We start from the raw sequence: 20,292 nt of genomic DNA, 5'->3' as shown, positions 1-20,292 counted from the left end.
TTAGTTGGGCCAATAGTATATCAATTTTATTTTTCAAGACCAGCTCTTCATTTCACTGATCTTCTGTATTGCTTATTTTGGTTTCAATCTGTGCCGTAGTGAGTAAGCCTGCAGTTTGCGATGCTGGCACTCCATATGGGCACCAGTTCGAGTCCTGGCTGCTCCACTTCCAATCCTGCTCTCTGCTAACGCACCTGGCAGGGCAGCAGAGGATGGTCTGAAGTCCTTGGGCCCCTATACCCATGTGGGAGGCCTGGATGAAGTTTCTGGCTCCTGGCTTCAGTCTGGCCCACTTCTGGCTATTGTGGCCATTTGGGGAGTGAACCAGCAGATGAAAGATCTCTTTCTCTACCTCTCTCTCTGTAACTCTTTCAAATAAATAAAGTAAATTTTAAAAAAGAGAGAGAGGGCTGGCGCCACGGCTCACTAGGCTAATCCTCCACCTGTGGTGCCAGCACCCCAGGTTCTAGTCCCGGTCGGGGTGCCAGATTCTGGCCTGGTTGCTCCTCTTCCAGTCCAGCTCTCTGCTGTGGCCCAGGAGTGCAGTGGAGGATGGCCCAAGTGCTTGGGCCCCTGCACCCCATGGGAGACCAGGAGGAAGCACCTGGCTCCTGGTGCGCAACACACTGGCCGTAGCAGCCACCTGGGGGTTGTGAACCAATGGAAAAAGGAAGACCTTTCTCTCTGTCTCTCTCTCTCTCAAACTATGAGGGAGAGAGAGAGATGCTCATTAAGATGCCCAACATCCTACCTACATCAGAGAATCATGCTTAACTCTAAGCTCTGACTCCTGATTGTAGCTTCCTGCTAATCCAAACCCTGGGAGGTAGTGGCGAGAGCTCAGAGCTGGGTTCCTGGCTCCTAGCACTGCCCTCAGCTGGTGAAGGTATTTGGGGAGTGACTCAGTGGACAGGAACTCTGTTTCTTAAATAGAGAACAGCAACAAAAACAAAAACAAAAAACCAAAAAACAAAAACTTTCTAGACTAAGGTTACTTCTGTTTCGTTTAAACTTGATCCTACAACTTTTTTTTTTTTTTTTTAAGGTTTATTTGACAGGCAGAGCCAGAGGGGGTGGGGCAGATATTCTATCTGCTGGTTCACTCCCCAAATGGCCGAAACAACGAGGGCCCAACCAGGTTAAAGCCAGGAGCCAGAGGCTTCTTGGGGGTCTCCCACTGGGGGTGCAGTAGCCCAAATACTTGTGTCATCTTCCACTGCTTTCTCAGGTGGATTAGCAGGGAGCTGGATTGGAAGTGGAGCAGCTGGGACTTGAACCAGGTGGCTTTACCTCCTATGCAATAATGCTAGCCCCATCCTACAACTTCTAAAAACTTCATTTGGAAATAATTTCAAGTCTTCAGAAAAGTTGTAAGGATAGTTTGAAATGTCATGTACCTTTTTCTCAGACTGAAATATTTTCTAACATATTGCCCCACTTGTTTTTATACCCATGCTTTTTTAAAATCAAAGAAATTGTTTTTAAATTTATTTGAAAGGCAGATACAGAGACTGACTGAGTTCCCATCTGCTGGTTTAGTCCCCAAATGCCTGCAATAGCCAGGGTTGGGCCAGGTGGAAGCCTGGAGATTAGATGGTATCAGGGATGGTATCAGGGACCTAAGTCCTTGAGCCATCACCTGCTGCCTCCCAGGGTGTGCATTACCAAGAAGCTGCAATCAGGGGTAGAGCTGGACTCAAACCAAGGCACTACCAAGTACATGCTCTCTCTTTCTCTATACACAAATGTTTGTTTTCAGGGCCCGGCGTTGTAGCATAGCGGGTAAAGCTGCCGCCTGCACTGCCAGCATCCCATATGGGTGCTGGTTTGTGTCCTGGCTGCTCCACCTCCGAGCAAGCTCCCTGCCAATGCACCTGGGAAAGCAGCAGAAGATGGCTCAAGTACTGGGCACCCTGCTACCCACATGGGAGATCTGGAGCAAGCTGCTGGCCCCTGGCTTCGGCCTGGCTCAGCCCTGGCCATTGTGGCCATCTGGGGAGTGAATTAAGGGATGGAAGGTATCTTCCTATCTCCCTCTCTCTTTCTTCCTTTCTGTAACTCTTTCAAATAAATAAATAATTTATCTTTAAAAAAAAAAAAAGTGCTCGCTTCGGCAGCACATATACTAAAATTGGAACGATACAGAGAAGATTAGCATGGCCCCTGCGCAAGGATGACATGCAAATTCGTGAAGCGTTCCATATTTTTGCCCCTCTTCCAGGCCAGCTCTCTGCTGTGGCCCGGGAGTGCAGTGGAGGATGGCCCAGGTGCTTGGGCCCTGCACCCCATGGGAGACCAGGAAAAGCACCTGGCTCCTGGCTCCTGCCATCGGATCAGCGCGGCGGCCATTGGAGGGTGAACCAACGGCAAAGGAAGACCTTTCTCTCTGTCTCTCTCTCTCACTGTCCACTCTGCCTGTCAAAAAAAAAAATAAAATAAAATAAAATAAAAAAATAAAAAAAATAAAAAAGGTGTTTCCCTGTACCACTAAAGAGTAAGTTGCATGCTTCACAACCTTTAACCCTATATACTCAAAAGTGTACTTCCCTAAGAGAAAGGCTATTTTCTTACATAATCACAGTATAATTATCAACTTCAGTGACCTGAACACTGACACTTCTCCTATTTCCTCTCATATATTCTATCAATTGCTCAATAATGTCTTTCAGAGCAGCTTTCTTTTCCAGGAAGAATCCAGTTTAAGATCACATATTGCGCCGGCGCCGTGGCTCAATAGGCTAATCCTCCACCTTGCGGCGCCGGCACACCGGGTTCTAGTCCCGGTCGGGGCGCCGGATTCTGTCCCGGTTGCCCCTCTTCCAGGCCAGCTCTCTGCTATGGCCAGGGAGTGCAGTGGAGGATGGCCCAGGTGCTTGGGCCCTGCACCCCATGGGAGACCAGGAAAAGCACCTGGCTCCTGGCTCCTGCCATCGGATCAGCGCGGTGCGCCGGCTGCAGCGGCGGCCATTGGAGGGTGAACCAACGGCAAAGGAAGACCTTTCTCTCTGTCTCTCTCTCTCACTGTCCACTCTGCCTGTCAAAAAAAAAAAAAAAAAAAAAAAAAAAATCACATATTGCACTTGGAGGTAACTCTTTAGTATTCTTTAATATGGAACATTTCCTTTGATTTCAACTTTTTTTTTTTTTTTTTTTTAAGATTGATTGATTGATTTGAAAGAGAGAGAGAGAGAGAGAGAGACAGCTTTAGGTCATTCTCCAACATTGTTAGGTTGGATGATTTTTGCCAGAGACAGTCTTCATTTGGGAGCTGTAAAAATGAGGGTTTCCTAACGAGTATTCTTTTCACATTCACCCACTGGCCTTTGGGATTCCACTGTGACAAGTGCTCTCCCTCCCTTTATCTATCCTCCATCTCTCTCCACCCATCGTTCACCTACCTGACGGTTGTACTCATGGAATTCCACTTTCTCAATGGCTGGTAACTCTATTACTGTTCATTGTTTTGAACCCAGATTTGATCAGTGGGAGTCTCTTTAAGTTGGCTCCTTTCTCTTGTGAACAGTTCCTATCTTCTTCCCTCGTTTTTTTGAGTACCAGATGCTCAAGGTCACTTCTACGCCCCCTGCCCCTGTCCCAGAATCACACATTTCTCTAAGAGTCCCAGTCTGCTCATGCTACTGGAGTGTCTGTACTTGGAGGCCCTGTCTACACAGAGCTAGGACATACAGCTGTGTGGACACAAACACACACATAGGTAGTACAGCTATATGTACATACATCTACATTCTAGAAATCCTGCGCCCAAAACCTCCAACTCCAATCCAGCCCTACAGGAGTTCTTTCTTGCCTTTCTCCATTCCATACTCCCATGTTCCTTCTTCCACACAGAGAACGCTGCCTTCACCAACATCAACACATTTACTCATTTGCTCAACCTTGTAATACACCTAAAACTGTTTCAGAATTGTTTTGCCCATACCATTACAAAAAGCAAATCTACTAGAAAAGAGCAGCATTTGTTTATAGTTCTCTCCAAACCCTACCCAAGACTAAAAGTATAGAAGTACTACATTCCTAAGTTACTTGAATTACTTGTTTTTTAAATCCCTGCAGTGTAACTGTGTTATTCATTTGAAATACAGTTCATCTCTTTCAGTTTGCTTTCCTATCCTTGTTGACTTCATTCTGTCTTATGAGTAAGTAGAATAAGAACATGTCTCCAAAAGTCAAAACGATACCCAAAAGGCATGCTCTGGGGAGTGTCACGCCCTCCAGCCTACCCCGTCCAGGGAAGCAAATGTCTCTGTTTCCCAGCTGACCCTGCTGTGGTCTTGGTTTCTTGTAATGATAAGCAGATCCATGTTTATTTTCTCCATACAAAACACAGTATGAATATACACCAGACGCTCACTCCATGTTTCATTTTTTTCCACTTAACAATACCTCTGGAAACTGGTTCCTATCCATTAAGACCTATGATTCTTCATTCTTCTTTAAGCTACATAATGGAATACCATTATGTGTACATACCATGGTTCATTCAACCAGTCCAGGACTCTGGTTGAACTTGAGAGAAGCAAGCTACTATTATGTTTTAGTACATTTGTTAAAAAATACCTTTGTAAATCAGGATATTCTATATTACATTAGTAACCATTTAAAACACACACACATATAAATCAACTGGATGTTCACCTTGGCATAAACTTTTGCCTTGTTAACGATAACCTCATAATTTAATGTTCATAATCCTGCTAAGCAATAATAGCGATCAAACTGATGCCATAAAAACACAGTTCAACTCTGGCTTGCTTAAGGACTTAAATGTATTATCTCGTCACTTAATGCACTGATAAAGAAGACATACATCACTGTATTACAAATTTATTCTAATGTTTTGGCAAATATATGTCAACGTAATTGTTTTCTTTGTAATCATATTAATCATGCTTTATGAACTGAAAAACAATATTCCAATAAAAGATCCACAGGCTTTAGACTTCCTAAGGGCTGCACAGCCCCTAAACAGGTTAAGAATCTCTGCCCTCCCGTCACAAACAAGCAGAGTAATAAATCAATAAACACTTCCTTGTGCCACATCCACGCCTCACTAGCTCCCCCTGCTGAAAAAAAAAGTGCACAGGAGCCTTAGGAAAACAAAGTTTTATCACTCAATAAGGTCGCTGACACAGCCTGAATTATTCACTTCCCTGTAATGTTCTAAACTACACGTGCACTGCCTTGCCCAGCGAGGTCTGGAGCCACTCACCATCAGTAGAATGCATGTGGGAGCTGCCAATCTGATCCACCAGCAACATGAACACGAAGCCCAGGACGAGGGAAACACCGATGTAGGCATGGAGCTGTGTGTGGTCGTGGCTATGCTCATGTTCATGCACAACTGGTATTTCTGCTGCTTTGTCTGACGCAATCACATTCTGTGTTTCGCTTGCTTGGTGGTGTTTTCCTGAAGCAGAACAAACCATAAAGAGAACCTTTGTCTTTCCTCTTAAAACATGTAAGAAGCATCACTCTTCTGTATTTCAAGCTCTACTTACTTAACTGTAAAGATACCCATTTTCTAAACTGTAATCTGGACAACTATAAACTCCTCCAGCTTAAATTTCAAAATGAAAAAAGTTTCCAAGTGTCTTCTGCTTTTGGCAAGCAAGACCTTCTGACTGCTTATTGTTCTCAAAACCTGGGAAGTTGGCCGGCGTTGTGGCTCACTAGGCTAATCCTCTGCCTGCGGCGCCGGCACCCCGGGTTCTAGTCCCGGTTGCGGTGCCGGATTCTGTCCTGGTTGCTCCTCTTCCAGGCCAGCTCTCTGCTGTGGCCCGGGAAAGCAGTGGAGGATGGCCCAGGTGTTTGGACCCTGCACCCCCTGGGAGACCAGGAGGAAGCACCTGGTTCCTGGCTTCAGATCGGCACAGTGCGCCAGCCGTGGCGGCCACTTGGGGGGTGAACCAACGGAAGGAAGACCTTTCTCTCTGTCTCTCTCTCTCACTGTCTAACTCTGTCTGTTCAAAACAAAACAAAACAAAACAAACAAACAAAAAAAAACACACCTGGGAAGTGGAAGCAAATCACCATGCAAGAAAGCAGTCACATTCCCAGAAGCACTTCATTCCCAAACCCCTTTCTGTCTGAGAAATTCATGCCAATCTCATCAGAAACTCAGTAAGTTTTATTCTGATGAAAATAGATGAATGAAGAGCCGTAATAATGAACAGAATTAAAATCAAACTAATCTAACTTAATATCTAGGTTGGTATAAAAATTTCAAATAAAGAACAAACTGAGCATAACATTTTCAGCTTTAAAAATATTGGAGGGCAGTCACTAACAAGAAATCAAAAGAGCTGGGCAGCTTGAGCAATACACCCTTCAGTCTAAATTCAGTTCCAGAAACAGAGATGGTTAGGAAACTGAATGTTTCAGTAAATGACCTCTGACCAAATTATACCTCTACTCTATATTCACTTATTTGACCCTGAAACATAAATGATTCAAGGCAAAAATCTTTATCTCTGCAGTATTTCATGAAGAGGCTAACACACTACACATTTATCATTTACAATTAGATAAATCAGCTTAACCTTTTGATTAGAGAAACCACATAGGGATCGATGCTCTGGTGTAGTGGGTAAAGCCACCTCCTGCAGCACCGGCATTCCATATGGGTGCCGGTTCGAATCCCAACTGCTCCACTTCTGATCCAGGTCTCTGCTATGGCCTGGGAAAGCAGCAGAAGATGGCTCAAGTCCTTGCCCCCCTGTACCCGTGTGGGAGACCCGGAAGAAGCTCCTGGCTCCTGGCTTCAGATTAGCACAGCTCCAGCGACAGCGACCATTTGGAGAGTGAACCAGCAGTTGGAAGATCTGTCTCTCTCTGCCTCAGCCTCTCCCTAACTCTGCCTTTCAAATAAATAAATCTTAAAAAAAAAAAAAAGAAAGAAAGAAAAGAAAAAAAGAAACCACATAGACCTGTTTTAATATTTTAGAACCTATCTTACTGTTAAAATACGTTTTGAGGGGCACAAAGCAAATGTTACCTGAGGATAATAAAAATCTACTTCCTGGAAAATGCTTTTGCTTTGTTTCCATAGCTATTTTTTTTTCTTTTTAACATTTATTTATTTATTTGAAAGTCAGAGTTACACAGAGAGAGGAGCGGCAGAGAGGGAGAGAGAGGTCTCCCATCCCCTGGTTCACTCCCCAGTTGACTGCAACGGCCGGAGCCAGGAGCCAGGAGCTTCTTCCGGGTCTCCCACATGGGTGCAGGGTCCCAAGGACTTGGGCCATCTTCTACTGCTTTCCCAGGCCATAGCAGAGAGCTGGATTGGAAGTGGAGCAGCCGGGTCCCCAATTGGCGCCCCTATGGGATGCTGGAGCCTCAGGCCAGAGTGTTAACCTGCTACACCACAGCTCCGGCCCCTTTCTTATCTTAAAATAATAAAAAACACATATTTTAGTATTTACCATTTTAACCATTTTCAAGTAAATGGTTTAATAGCACTAAGTTCATTTACATCATTTTGTAACCATCACCAGAACCTTTCCACCCCTGAGAATTTTAATAAGAAAATTTTTTTTTCTAACAGAAATGTCATTTAACTTATTCCTAAATTAAATGCCCAAGTTTTTCTTTTTAAAGATATCAACTTCACTGGAGCATAATTTACATACAATAAAACAGAGTGAGTATCCACAAGTTTAAAAACTCCAGGAACTACCACCAAGGTGGAAACCGAGAACATTTAACTTATCCCCACAAGTTCCCTTGCATTGCTCTGCAGTCAGTATGCTACTCCTGGCACCAGGAAAGCACTGATCTGCTTTCTGTCCTGACAAAGTTTTCCCTGCTATAGGATCTCCTATAAATGGCACCATGCGGCAGACATTTTGTGTCAGGCTCCTTTTGCTAAGCATTTTCTTTTCAGGCACATTCATGCTTTGTATGCACAGTAGTTCATATGTCTGTTTTTTTCTAAGTAGTGTGGCTTCATGTGGACATATCACAATCTGTTTATCCATTCACCTGCTGATGGACATTTGGGCTATTTCTAGTTTTAGTCTATTATCAATAAAGCTGATATTCAGGTGTAAGTCTGTGTGGACATTTTTCTTTTTCCTTGGGTAAACACCTAAAAGCAGAACAGACAGCTGATGTATATGTGTGGCTCAACAGGTTAAGCCTCAGCCTGTGACGCTGCCAACCCACACACGCATTGGTTCAAGTCTTGGCTGCGCCACTTCTAATCCAGCCCCCTGCTAACGTGCCTGAGAAAGCATCAGAAGATGGCCCAAATGCATGGGGCCCTGCACCTACGTGAAACCCAGATGGAATTCCAGGCTCCTGGCGCCATTGCAGCCATTTAGGGAGTAAACCACTAGATGGAAGACCTCCCTCTCTCTCTGCCCCTCTCTGTAACTCTGCCCTTCAAATAAATAAATCTTAAACAAAATTGTCAAACTGTTTTGTACAGTGGTTTTTTAAATTAAATAATCCATTAATTTGAGAAAGAAAGCCTCTAATCACTGGGGTTGAAGCCAGGTGAAGAAAGGCCATCTAGGTCTCTCGTGTCGGGGGAAGGAATCCAATCCGGGAACCATCACTGCTGTCTCCTAGGGTCTGCATTAGCAGGGAGCAGGGAGCAGGAGTCAGGAGCCAGAGCTGGAGCCAGAGATGAAGCTGAGGAATAAACCCAGGTCTTCCAATGTAGGACTCAGTAATCTTAACTGGTTCAACGCTAGCTCAATGCCAAATGCATGCCTCTGGCTGTACTATTTAACATATCTAGCAGCAATTTATGAAAGTTCTGGTTACTCCATACCACTGTCACATTGCCAGGTTTCCAACTTTTAACCATTTTTATATACTTATCATGTCAACTGCAAAAAGATAGTTTTAATTATTTTTCTAGTCTTTATGCCTTTTACTTCCTTATTTGGCCTTATTGCAGGCTAGAATCTGGTTAGGATGTGAAATACAATGTTAAGTGTAAGAGGCTGAGAGGAGATAGCCTTGCTCTGTTCCCAGTGAAATCTGCAGGGTTTTCATATTTTCTCAAACTAAAAAGTTTCTTTTCTAGTTTGCTGAGAATGTTTTCATGAATGGAATCTTGATTTTGTCAAATGCTCTTCTGTACTAGTCCTCCACTGCCTACCCGGGCCACAGCAGAGAGCTGGACTGGAAGAGGAGCAACTGGGACAGAATCCAGCGCCCCGACTGGGACTAGAACCCAGGGTGCTGGCGCCGCAGGCGGAGGATTAGCCTAGTGAGCTGCGGCGCCAGCCTACTATGCTGCTTTGATTACAATAGCTTCAATGTCTCCGATTTTGTTCTTATTCAAAACTGCATTGGCTTACATGGTCTTTTGTGGCTACTTAAGAATTTTATGATTTTTTTCCTATTCTGTGAAAAATACCATTGGAATTTTGATAGGGATTGTGCTGAATTTTTAAACTGCTTTGGATGGCATAAATATCTTAATATTAATTCTTTCAGAGGCCGGTGCCGTGGCGCAGCGGGTTAAAGCCCTGGCCTGAAGCACTGGCATCCCATATGGGCGCCAGTTCTAGTCCCAGCTGTTCCTCTTCCAATCCAGCTCTCTGCTGTGGCCTGGGAAAGCAGTAGAAGATGGCCCAAGTCCTTGGGCCCCAGCACCCACATGGGAGACCTAGAAGAAGCTCCTGGCTCCTGGCTTCGGATTGGCATAGCTCTGGTCATTGCGGCCATCTGGGTAATAAACAAGTGGATGGAAGATCTCTCTCTCTCTCTCTACCTCTCTCTGTAACTCTATCTTTTAAGTAAATAAAATAAATCTTTAAAAAATATTAATTCTTTCAATTCATGAATATTGGGTATCTTATCTGTGCCTTCTTCAATTTCTTTCATTCATATATACAGTTTTCAGTATATAAATCTTTCACCTAGTTGGTTAAATTTATGCCTAAGCATTTTATTATTTTGATGCTATTATAAATGGATTGCTTTTTTTAATTTGTCAGTTCACTGTCAGTACATAGAAACAAAAATGATTTTTGTATATATGTTGATTTTGTATCCTGCAACTTTATTGAATTTGTTTATTTGTCCTAACAGTTGTTTGATGGAGTCCTTAGAGTTTATAAGATCATCTCTTCTACTAACACAGACAATTTTACTTCATCCTATTTGATTTGGAAGCCTTTTATCTTTTTCTTGCCAGTTGCTATAACTAGGGCCCCCTTTTAATTAAACATATAGTAAAATAACAGAAGAATCCATAGATAATTGTACTTAAAAGAAATCCGACATGCGGCACTTGTAGAGAAACAGTAAAAATTTGTGAAAGAATCCACATTAAATTACTTTTAATTAAAGGTTTACTTATTTGAAAGGCAGAGTTACAGAGAGAGAGTGGGAGACAGAGACAGAGACAGAGAGAGAGAGACCCTCCACCTGCTGGTTCACTTCCCAAATGGCCACAACAGCCAGGGCTAGGCCAGTTTGAAGCCAGGACTTATGAGCCAAGAGCTTCATCGAGGCCTCCCACTTGGGTACAGGGGCCCAGGCACTTGGGCCATCTTTCACTGCTTTCCCAGGGACATTAGGAGGGAGCTGGATTGGAAATGGAGCAGCTGGGACTTGAACCAGTGCCCACATGGGATGCTGGCATCATAGGCGGCAGCTTTACCATGCCACAATGCCGGGCCCCACAATGAACTATTTCTATAGTTTTGACAATTATCCAAACAGTTATGAATATGTCACATTCATATTTAGGTCTTTGACCCAGTAGTCTGCCTTTCCAAACACACAAATTCCAATAGTCCAAGGCATTATGATGGTCTCAAATTTTAGCTCCACCAAAACAAGCACTACATTAGTCAATACAAAAATTCTTAAAACCTGTTTCTACAGAAAGACAATTTTTTCAGATGAAAAATGATAATCATCTAATGATTTCAGAGCTATAATTATGAAAGTATGTGAGAGGTTCCTTTTCACATAAATCATATTTAATGCTTATTAAAAGCATCATAGTACTTAGTGAACATGGTATACCGAGCTCTGACTAAACACCTGCTAATTATCATAATTATAAGGTCCAGAAAAAGAGAAATCACAGGTTACAGTGACATGTAAACAAACTCCCTGAAGTTTGGATAAGTCAGTTTGACTTACAATAAAGAAAAGAGAAGAGAGGAGGAGTCTCTGGGTCTTCTGATTCATTGCTGTTTCCCTCTAAAGCTGCTCAGTCTACAGCCCCTGTGTTGTTTTGCAGACTCCTACAACTGTCATATGGAACCTGTACCACCACTCCCTGGCCGCCAAACACCACCACACCCATGTTCACACCTGAGGCTTAAGAATAAAAACATTCTGGGGGCCGGCGCTGTGGAACAGTGGTTTAACACCCTGGACCGAAGCACCCGCATTCTATATGGGCACCGGTTCGAGACCCAGCTGCTCCACTTCCAATCCAGCTCTCTGCTATGGCCTGGGAAAGCAGTAGAAGATGGCCCAAGTCCTTGGGCCCCTGCACCCACATGGGAGACCCGGAAGAAGCTCCTGCCTCCTGGCTCCGGATCAGCACCGTTCTGGCCACTGCTGCCAATTGGGGAGTGAACCATTGGATGGAAGACCTCTCTCTCTCTCTCTCTCTCTCTGCCTCTCCTTCACTCTCTATGTAACTCTGACTTTCAAATAAAAAATAAATAAATCTTAAAAAAAAATAAACATTCTGGATAAAGCACAGTTCTTTTGTTCTAACAAGAGCTGGGAAATATTTATTTTTTGTATCTAGTAAGAGATGTGGACAGTGCCTACCTCAATACTATTCTTAACGTCCAGTATACTTGACATTTTAGAATTTGGCTCACTGCCAGTTGTGAATTCAGCCCCGTTGTGGATTGTATCCTTCAGATAACTAAAGTTTCATCACATGTAATAATCTGATTTTGCTGAGTTCTTTGGTTTGGATGTTGAATGTCCCCCAAAAGCCCATGTGTTAAAGGCCTGGTTCCCAAGGTGTAGCTATTGGAAGGTGGTAGAAGCTTTGGGAGGTGAGGTCTAGTGGGAGGTCCCTAGGTCACTGGGGGTATGCCTTCTGAGAGGAGTTCTCATTGGAGGGTTGTCATAAAAAACCTAACTTTGGCCCCAAACTGTCTTTCTCTGCTTCTTGGCTTGCCATGTGATCCTTGCTCTCTGTATGCTCCACCCCTAGCCATTCTCCACCAGCCCTGGATATCTTGCAGAGGCAAAGCCTGCACCATGATGCCTGTACTCTGAACCTCCAAAACTGTGAGTTAAATAAATCTCTTTATCAGTAGTTTCTCTCAGGTGATTCACTACAGTGAGGAAAAGCTAATATGCCGAGTCACACATGTGGCTCAAGCATGTTTTCAAGCTGGCATGAAGGACCACATTACTCAGATGGTGAGCTGACGACTGAGTATCTATTCTCACACCAATACACTATTCTCTATGCTTGTTGTTATTTATTTATTTATTTTGACAGGCAGAGTGGACAGAGAGAGAGAGAGACAGAGAGAAAGGTCTTCCTTTTTGCCGTTGGTTCACCCTCTAATGGCCGCTGCGGCCAGCGTGCTGCAGCCGGCGCACCGCGCTGATCCGATGGCAGGAGCCAGGTACTTATCCTGGTCTCCCATGGGTTGCAGGGCCCAAGCACTTGGGACATTCTCCACTGCACTCCAGGGCCACAGCAGAGAGCTGGCTTGGAAGGGGGGCAACCGGGACTAGAACCCGGTGCGCCTGCGCCGCAAGGCGGAGGATTAGCCTAGTGAGCCGCGGCGCCGGCCAGCTTGTTGTTATTAAGGTCAGGAGACATCTCTTTGAATGTTTTAGTCCTTTACTGCATGGGTCCCTATGAAATTACAAAATTTACTATAAAGGGTCCTTGAATCCAAATGTTTATAGTTACACATTTTTTTTATTTTATTTATTTATTTTTTTTGACAGGCAGAGTTAGACAGTGAGAGAGAGAGACAGAGAGAAAGGTCTTCCTTTCCCGTTGGTTCACCCTCCAATGGCCGCCATGGCCAGCGCGCTGCGGCCGGCACACCGTGCTGATCCGATGGCAGGAGCCAGGTGCTTCTTCTGGTCTCCCATGGGGTGCAGGGCCCAAGCACTTGGGCCATCCTCCACTGCACTCCCTGGCCACAGCAGAGAGCTGGCCTGGAAGAGGGGCAACCGGGACAGAATCCGGCGCCCCAACCAGGACTAGAACCTGGGGTGCCAGCGTCGCTAGGCGGAGGATTAGCCTATTGAGCCGCGGCGCCGGCCACACATTTTATTAAGAACACTAAAAATACAACCACAATCATGTGGGATTTAGGAAGTTTTTGAGTGGGAATTTTAAAAAGAACTTACATACCAAAAGTGACTATAATCACTCTTTCCTGCAAATAAACATTAAAGTGTTCTTCATGAATTGGGGCATTCAATTCACAAACTGCTAAAGGTATATCTAATGGCAAATACATGAAAAGATTTCTCTTAAGAACTCTTCTCAAGGTAGAATTCCATGGAAGATAGGAACTGTTCCGAAAAGCAACCTCTAAGCTTATCCTGCCAACCCTCCAAGTCAAATGCATATCTCAGGTAAGCCTGCTTTCTTACCCTCAAGGACGTCTTCATACAGTGCATGGACCCCTTCCGGCACGATGACCGCCAGGGCAGTTCCACAGAGAAGGCCGGCACCCAAAACAGTCACCAACTTCAGTCGCTCCTGGAAAGAAATAAAGGGAATTACTAAAAAGACTGATCAATGAATGGGACAAAGTTGCTGAAATATCTGTCATCAAGACTGAGCTGCTCATGTGTGGGACCACCATCCACACTAGCCAGTGAATATGAAAAACGGTCAGCTTCATTAATAATTAATGCCAATGTAAATAAGGAGATACCATCTTTTAATTGACCAGTTGGCAATGATGTGAGAAAACATCTATCCCTGATGGGGAGAAACTCGTCTGGCAGGAATGTGAATTGCTTCAACCTATCTGGACCACAATCTGGCAATACAGATTTAATGCCTCAAAAATGTGGATTCTTCGACTCACAAATTTTGCTTTTAGAAATCATTCTAAGAAAGAGTTGTGGGCCGGCGCCGCGGCTCACTAGGCTAATCCTCCGCCTAGCGACGCCGGCACACCGGCTTCTAGTCCCAGTTGGGGCGCCAGATTCTGTCCCGGTTGCCCCTCTTCCAGGCCAGCTCTCTGCTGTGGCCAGGGAGTGCAGTGGAGGATGGCCCAAGTCCTTGGGCCCTGCACCCCATGGGAGACCAGGATAAGCACCTGGCTCCTGCCATCGGATCAGCGCGGTGCGCCGGCTGCAGCGCGCTGGCCGTGGCGGCCATTGGAGGGTGAACCAACGGCAAAGGAAGACCTTTCTTTCTCTGTCTCTCTCTCTCACTGTCTAACTCTGCCTGTCAAAAAAAAAAAAAAAAAAAAAAAGAATTGTGAAAGACAACCACTGTACTTATCACAAGTGCAAACCTGAAAATAACCTAAATGTCTAACAAAACAGATCGGTTAAATAAACTACCCATCTAATACTTCATCACAGCACTACAACACTCGGTCATTAACAGGATGATGTAAAACCACTCATGGCCATAGAAAACCATAATACACGGCTATGAGGAAAGAGCTTATGTCAGACAATATATTGATAATCTCATATTTATAAAAATAAGAATATATACAAAGTAGAACAGGTATACATTAAAAATTAACAGAATTCATTATAGTTTACAACATATGTAATTATAGTTTATAATTTACAAAATATTTACCTACAATGAATATGTATTTCATATTTCTCATATAATGAAAAAAATGTAAATGATAATAATAAAATTGTTCTTTGGCTTTAATCCAACTTAATCTCAATTGTTTTCTTTTTACCCGAGTTTCTTTGAGAGAATGTCTCCTGTTACACAAAATATGGACATCAGGTTTCAAAGTATCTTGAAACAGTAGTGTACCCTAGAATGGCATTCTGGGATCAAACAAGAATGAAAAATTATCTTAAAAACTACAGAGGGGCCGCCTCTGTGGCGCAGTGGGTTAAAGCCCTGGACTGAAGAGCTGACATCCAATATGAGCGCCAGTTCTAGTCCTGGCTGCTCCTCTTCCGATCCAGCTCTCTGCTGTGGCCTGGGAAAGCAGTAGAAGATGGGCCAACTCCTTGGGCCCCTGCACCCACGTGGGAGACCCGGAGGAAGCTCCTGATTTCAGATTGGCGCAGCTCTGGCCACTGACCTCTCTCTCTAACTCTGTTTTTCAAATAAACAAAATAAACCTTTAATAAAAATATAAAAAACTACAGGGAGGTAGTTATATATGTTGATTATGGAAATGTTTCAATAATTTAACGGTAGATCATATACTTCATCTTCCTATTTTGGTTTCTTTTTTGAGGTTAGCAAGAGTAACAGTGGTTCTATTACCTCTGATACATTACTGAACTCCCAGCTGCGAAGCCTGGGGCTAACTAACTTCAACGAATTCTGTCTCTGTGGGGAAAAAGACAAACAGCTGAAAGGCTGGCTGCAACATCATGCCCTCTTCATCTGGGGGTTGGGGAGGAAGGAAGCCATATCTCACTGTACCTCTACTGAAAAAGGGAGAACTACATCGGTAATGTCAGCACGGACTAACGTTTGCTTCAGAGCAAGGGAGGAGTCCCAGGGTGCCCAGCACAGTGGCCAGCCATTAGCTATGCATGAACTCAGCGTATCCTGAGTGCACCCAGGGTCTAGGGAGACAGAACTGAGTCATGACCCCATCCATTAACAACTCAGTACCTCAAGTTTTCTTCTGCGAAATCAAAGTATTTCTATCTTCTTGCGGACAGATAGGGGGCAACAGAGGACAAAATTTAAGCCTTCTGGAAAAATGGCACCAAACAACCATTGTTCCTATTTCATCTTTCAATACTGAGCCATTTGTCTTTTCCAAGTTACCAAACACTCCCTGAACACCGCCACTCACAGCATTCATTTGAGATAAACCATCAGATTAGGGGGAACACAACATGAAAGACAGCTCTATTCTGGCAGAAGGTGACATGGTAGTTAGTCTTTTCCTAAGGCTCTCTGAACAATTCATAAAAGTCTTAAAAATTCATGGATGCCTTTCTCTCTGTCTTTCCCTCTCTCTCTCAAATAAATAAACTTTTAAAATTTGTGGACATAAAGTACCACTCCTAAGAACAGACAAAATCCAGGACACAACTGAACTGAACTGAGTATACTATTTCCTTTCAGGGACTTGTTTCATAACTTGACAATTCAAACTACTGAACAAACTGTTGAGGAAGAAAACTGTCAACATTTTTTTATAAAGATTTATTTATGGGGCTGGCGCTGTGGCATAGATGGTAAAGCTGCTGCCTGCAGTGCAGGCATCCAAAACAGGCACTGGTTCGAGTCCCAGCAGCTCCACTTCCAATCCAGCTCCCTGCTAATGTGCCTGGGAAAGCAGCAGAAGATGGCCCAAGTCTTTGGGCCCCTGCACCCAAGTGGGAGACCCAGAAGAAGCTCCAGGCTCCCAGCTTCCGATCCACCCTGCTATGGCCTTTGTGGCAATTTGGGGAGTGAACCAGCGGACAGAAGACCTCTCTCTGCCTCTGTCTTTCAAATAATAGATAAATACATCTTAAAAAAAGAAAAAAGATCTATTTATTTATGTGAAAGTCAGAGTTACAAAGAAAAAAGGATGGAGAGAGACAGGGAGAGATCTTCCATCCTCTGGTTCACTCCCCAGATGGTCACAATGGCCAGTTTTGGGCCAAGCCAAAGCCAAAGCCAAAGCCAAAGCCAGGAGCCAGGAGTTTCTTTCAGGTCTCCTGTGTGGGTCTTGGGCCATCCTCTGCTGCTTTTCCAGGCCATGAGCAGGGAGCTGGATAGGAAATGGAACAGCTGGGACACTAACCAGTGCCCATATGGGATGTCGGTATCAAAAGTGGTAGCTTTAGGCTGGTGCCGTGGCTCACTTGGTTAATTCTCAGCCTGCAGTGCCAGCATCCCATATGGGCACCGGGTTCTAGTCCCGGTTGCTCCTCTTCCAGTCCAGCTCTCTGCTGTGGCCTGGGAGGGTAGAGGAGGATGGCCCAAGTGTTTGGGCTCCTGCACCTGCAAGACCTCTCTCTCTGTCTCTCTCTCTCAATGTAACTCTACATGTCAAAAAAAAAAAAAAGTGGTAGCTTTTACTGGTTACACTACAATGCTGGCACCAAACATTTTCATTTAACTATATTTTATTTGAGAGACAGAGAGATAGAGATCTTCTACCTGCCGGTTTATGCCGCAAATGTCCACAACAGTCAAGGCTTGGCCAGACCAAAGCCAGGAGCTACAAACTAAATTCAGGTCATGGGTGGTAGGGACCCAAGTACTTGAACAATCACCTGTTGCTTCCCAGGGTGAGTATTAACTAGAAGCGAGAATGGTAAGTGGAGCCAAGACTTAAACCTAGGCACTCTCACTTTTTTAAGTTATTCTTTTTTTTTTTAAAGTTTATTTATTTGAGAAGTACAGTTAGAGACAATGAGAGGGAGATGCAGAGAGAAAGGTCTTCCTTCTGTTGGTTCACTCCCCAAATGGTTCCAACGGTTGGAGCTGCGCCGATCTGAAGCCAGGAGCCAGGTGCTTCTTCCTGGTCTCCCATGGGGGTGCAGGGGCCCAAGCACTTAGGTCATCTTCTACTGCTTTTCCCAGGCCACAACACAGAGCTGGATTGGAAGAGGAGCAGCCAGGACTAGAACCAGCACCTATATAGGATGCTGGCGCCACAGGCAGAGGATTAACCTACTGCGCCATGGCGCTGGACCCTTTTCTTTTTCAAAGATTTATTTTTTTTATTTGAGAGGCGAGCTACAGACAGAGGGAAGGAGAGACAGAGATAGAGGTCTTCCATCCACTAGTTCACTCCCCAAATGGCCACATGACCAGAGCTGGGCCGATCTGAAGCCAGGAGCCAGGAGCTTCTTCCAGGTCTACCACGTGGGTGCAGGGGCCCAAGCACCTGGGCCATCTTTCACTGTTTTCCCAGGCCATAAGCAGAGAGCTGGATTGGAAGAGGAGCAGCCAGGATATGAACCAGCACCCATATGAGGTGTTGGCATCAAAAGCGGTGGCTTTTACCTACTACATCACAGTGCACAGCCCCAGAACCCAGGCACTCTGGTATGGGATCTGAGCATCCCAAGCAGCGTCTTAATCGCTGCACCAAACACTGACCCTGTCCTATTGGTATTTCACTCATGCTCTACTCTTGGAAAGAAAAATCAAAGAGGCTTTTGCTTTGGAAATTAACAGAAGATAAGAAATTATGATATGGATGTACCTGTGAATGAGCTGATGGCTCTTAAAAATTATTTGGGGGTAGCTCACATCACACACAAAAATTAATTTTGATAGGTTATGCACCTAAACATAAAACCTAAAATTCAAAAGCTTCTCAAAGAAAATGTAGGGTATCTGTAATCTTGGGATTGGCAAAGACTTCTTGGCAAGTGTAAGGCCGCCACAAAACACACCAAACACTGGAGTAAGGGAAAGAGTTTATTGGGGGAAACCCGACAGACTGGAAGGAAGGGGTGAAGCAGGAAAAGAGGGAGATGGAGAGCGTGAGAGAAACAGACACAGAGACAGAGTTCAGGAGAAGGAAAGAGAGAGAGAGAAAAACATGTGTTCAGGAGCAGGTGCTTTAAAAACTTTGCTGGGGGGCGGGCAGGGTAGTAGGAGCAGCAAATACCATTAGGATGGGGGTGGAGCTTGACATTGGTAGTTGGGCCCTGTGGCCACCTGGCTTCCAGCAATGGCGGCAGGGGCTACAGCCTAGGATGGTGTCAGGGTGTAGATCGTGCCATAGATAAGCCTGAGCCATTTCACTAACAGCAAGGATTCAAAAAACCTAAACTATAAAAGAAAAAAGTTTAACAACAAAACTTAAAACAGGCGCTGTGGCGTAGTGGGTAGAGCTGTTGCCTGCAGTGCCAGCATCCTGTATGGGCACCAGTTCAAGACCCAGCTGCTCTACTTCCGATCCACCTCTCTGCTGTGGCCTGGGAAAGCAGAGGAGGATGGCTTGAGTCCTTGGGCCCCTGCACCCATGTAGGGGACCCAGAGAAGGCTGCTGGCTCCTGGCTCCTGGCTTTGGATCGGCAGAGTTCCAGCCATTGCAGCCAATTAGGGAGTGAACCGGAGGATGGAGGATCTTTCTCTCTCTGCTTTTCCTTCTCTTTCTCTGTGTAACTCTGACTTTCAAATAAATAAATAAATCTTTAAAAAAAAACAACACCTTAAAACATTTGTTGAACCACTAAGAAAACGACATGGTACAAACAAGAGTGGGAGAAAATATTCACAACACACATATCTATGGGGAATGCTGGGGTTAACAATGTCCACTTCAACCTCCTTCAGCTTGGAGACATCTGTTTCCCTGGCTGCTGGGCGTGTTGCCTACCCATGGCTCACAGCCGAGACACTCTGTGGTGCTGACCTTGGGCCAAAGACAAATGACCACCCTGAAGCTAGATCCTCCCCTGCAGGGCAGTCCACATCCGGTAACTAGACCACTGGGGCCGTGTGAAGGGAAGTGTGAAGCCCACTGCTTCAGCCTTCATTCGGGATGCTGGAAGGGGTATCGGTTTCAGAGCCCATTGTGGGTGAATGCAGGTCTCTACTGCAACTGAATCACATTTGAATTTTCCCCTATGCTTACTCCTACTAATTCTCTCATAGGTGTTACTCCCAAGAGCATTTCCCAATGAAAGGTCTCCCATGCACATCTCAGAGTGGATCTTCAAGGGAATCCACCCTAAGACACTGACAAAAGACTTGTGTTTGAACTACAAAACTTCCACAACTCAATAATAAGGGGCAAACAGAACAATAGGATATGGGTAAAACACTGAACAGATGATTTACAAAAGATATATGAATGGCCAATAAGCCCATAAAAAGGCACTCAACATCATTCAGTGACCAGAAAAATGCAAATCAAAACTATGCAAGGTATCTTTTCACCCCTACTCAAATGGTCAAAATTAAAGACGGATGACACTAATTATGACAAGGACACAGAGCAAGCAGAACTCTCAAATGGTACAACCACTTTGGAAAACTAGCAGCCTCTCACAAATTAAACCAGCACTCCATTTCATAGTTTTACTCAAGAGAAATGAAAACTCATAGCCACAGAAAAACTTGCACAAGAATGTCCACAGATGCTTTATCAGTAGTAGCCACAACCTGGATCAGAGGTCCACTGACAGAACTGTAGACTACTTACACAATGGAATACTACT

The 20,292-nt window shown here is 44.5% G+C and overlaps 1 protein-coding gene and 1 non-coding gene across 4 annotated transcripts in view; one reads left to right on the top strand and one right to left on the bottom strand.

The window, feature by feature from the left end:
* SLC39A9 (solute carrier family 39 member 9) overlaps positions 1–20,292 on the bottom strand; it is a 48,734-nt gene that overhangs the window by 13,716 nt on the left and 14,726 nt on the right. For all 3 annotated transcript variants that reach the window (XM_002721664.6, XM_051826318.3, XM_017337702.4), the window contains exons 2-3: positions 13,591–13,699; positions 5,231–5,428 (exon numbers count right to left, since the gene is read on the bottom strand). In XM_002721664.6, the coding sequence (XP_002721710.3) occupies positions 5,231–5,428; positions 13,591–13,699 (307 nt within the window). The remainder of the gene's footprint in view (positions 1–5,230; positions 5,429–13,590; positions 13,700–20,292) is intronic.
* On the top strand, positions 2,102–2,208 carry LOC149120082 (U6 spliceosomal RNA). Its single transcript, XR_016226925.1, has one exon. It is a non-coding gene; the product is annotated as a U6 spliceosomal RNA (small nuclear RNA).

Source organism: Oryctolagus cuniculus, chromosome 20 (assembly GCF_051225735.1).
Source record: "Oryctolagus cuniculus isolate XC-2025 breed Fujian yellow rabbit chromosome 20, ASM5122573v1, whole genome shotgun sequence".
Taxonomy (NCBI): Eukaryota; Metazoa; Chordata; class Mammalia; order Lagomorpha; family Leporidae; genus Oryctolagus; species Oryctolagus cuniculus.
Note: the sequence above shows the minus strand (reverse complement) of the source record. Positions and strands in the feature narration are given on the sequence as shown.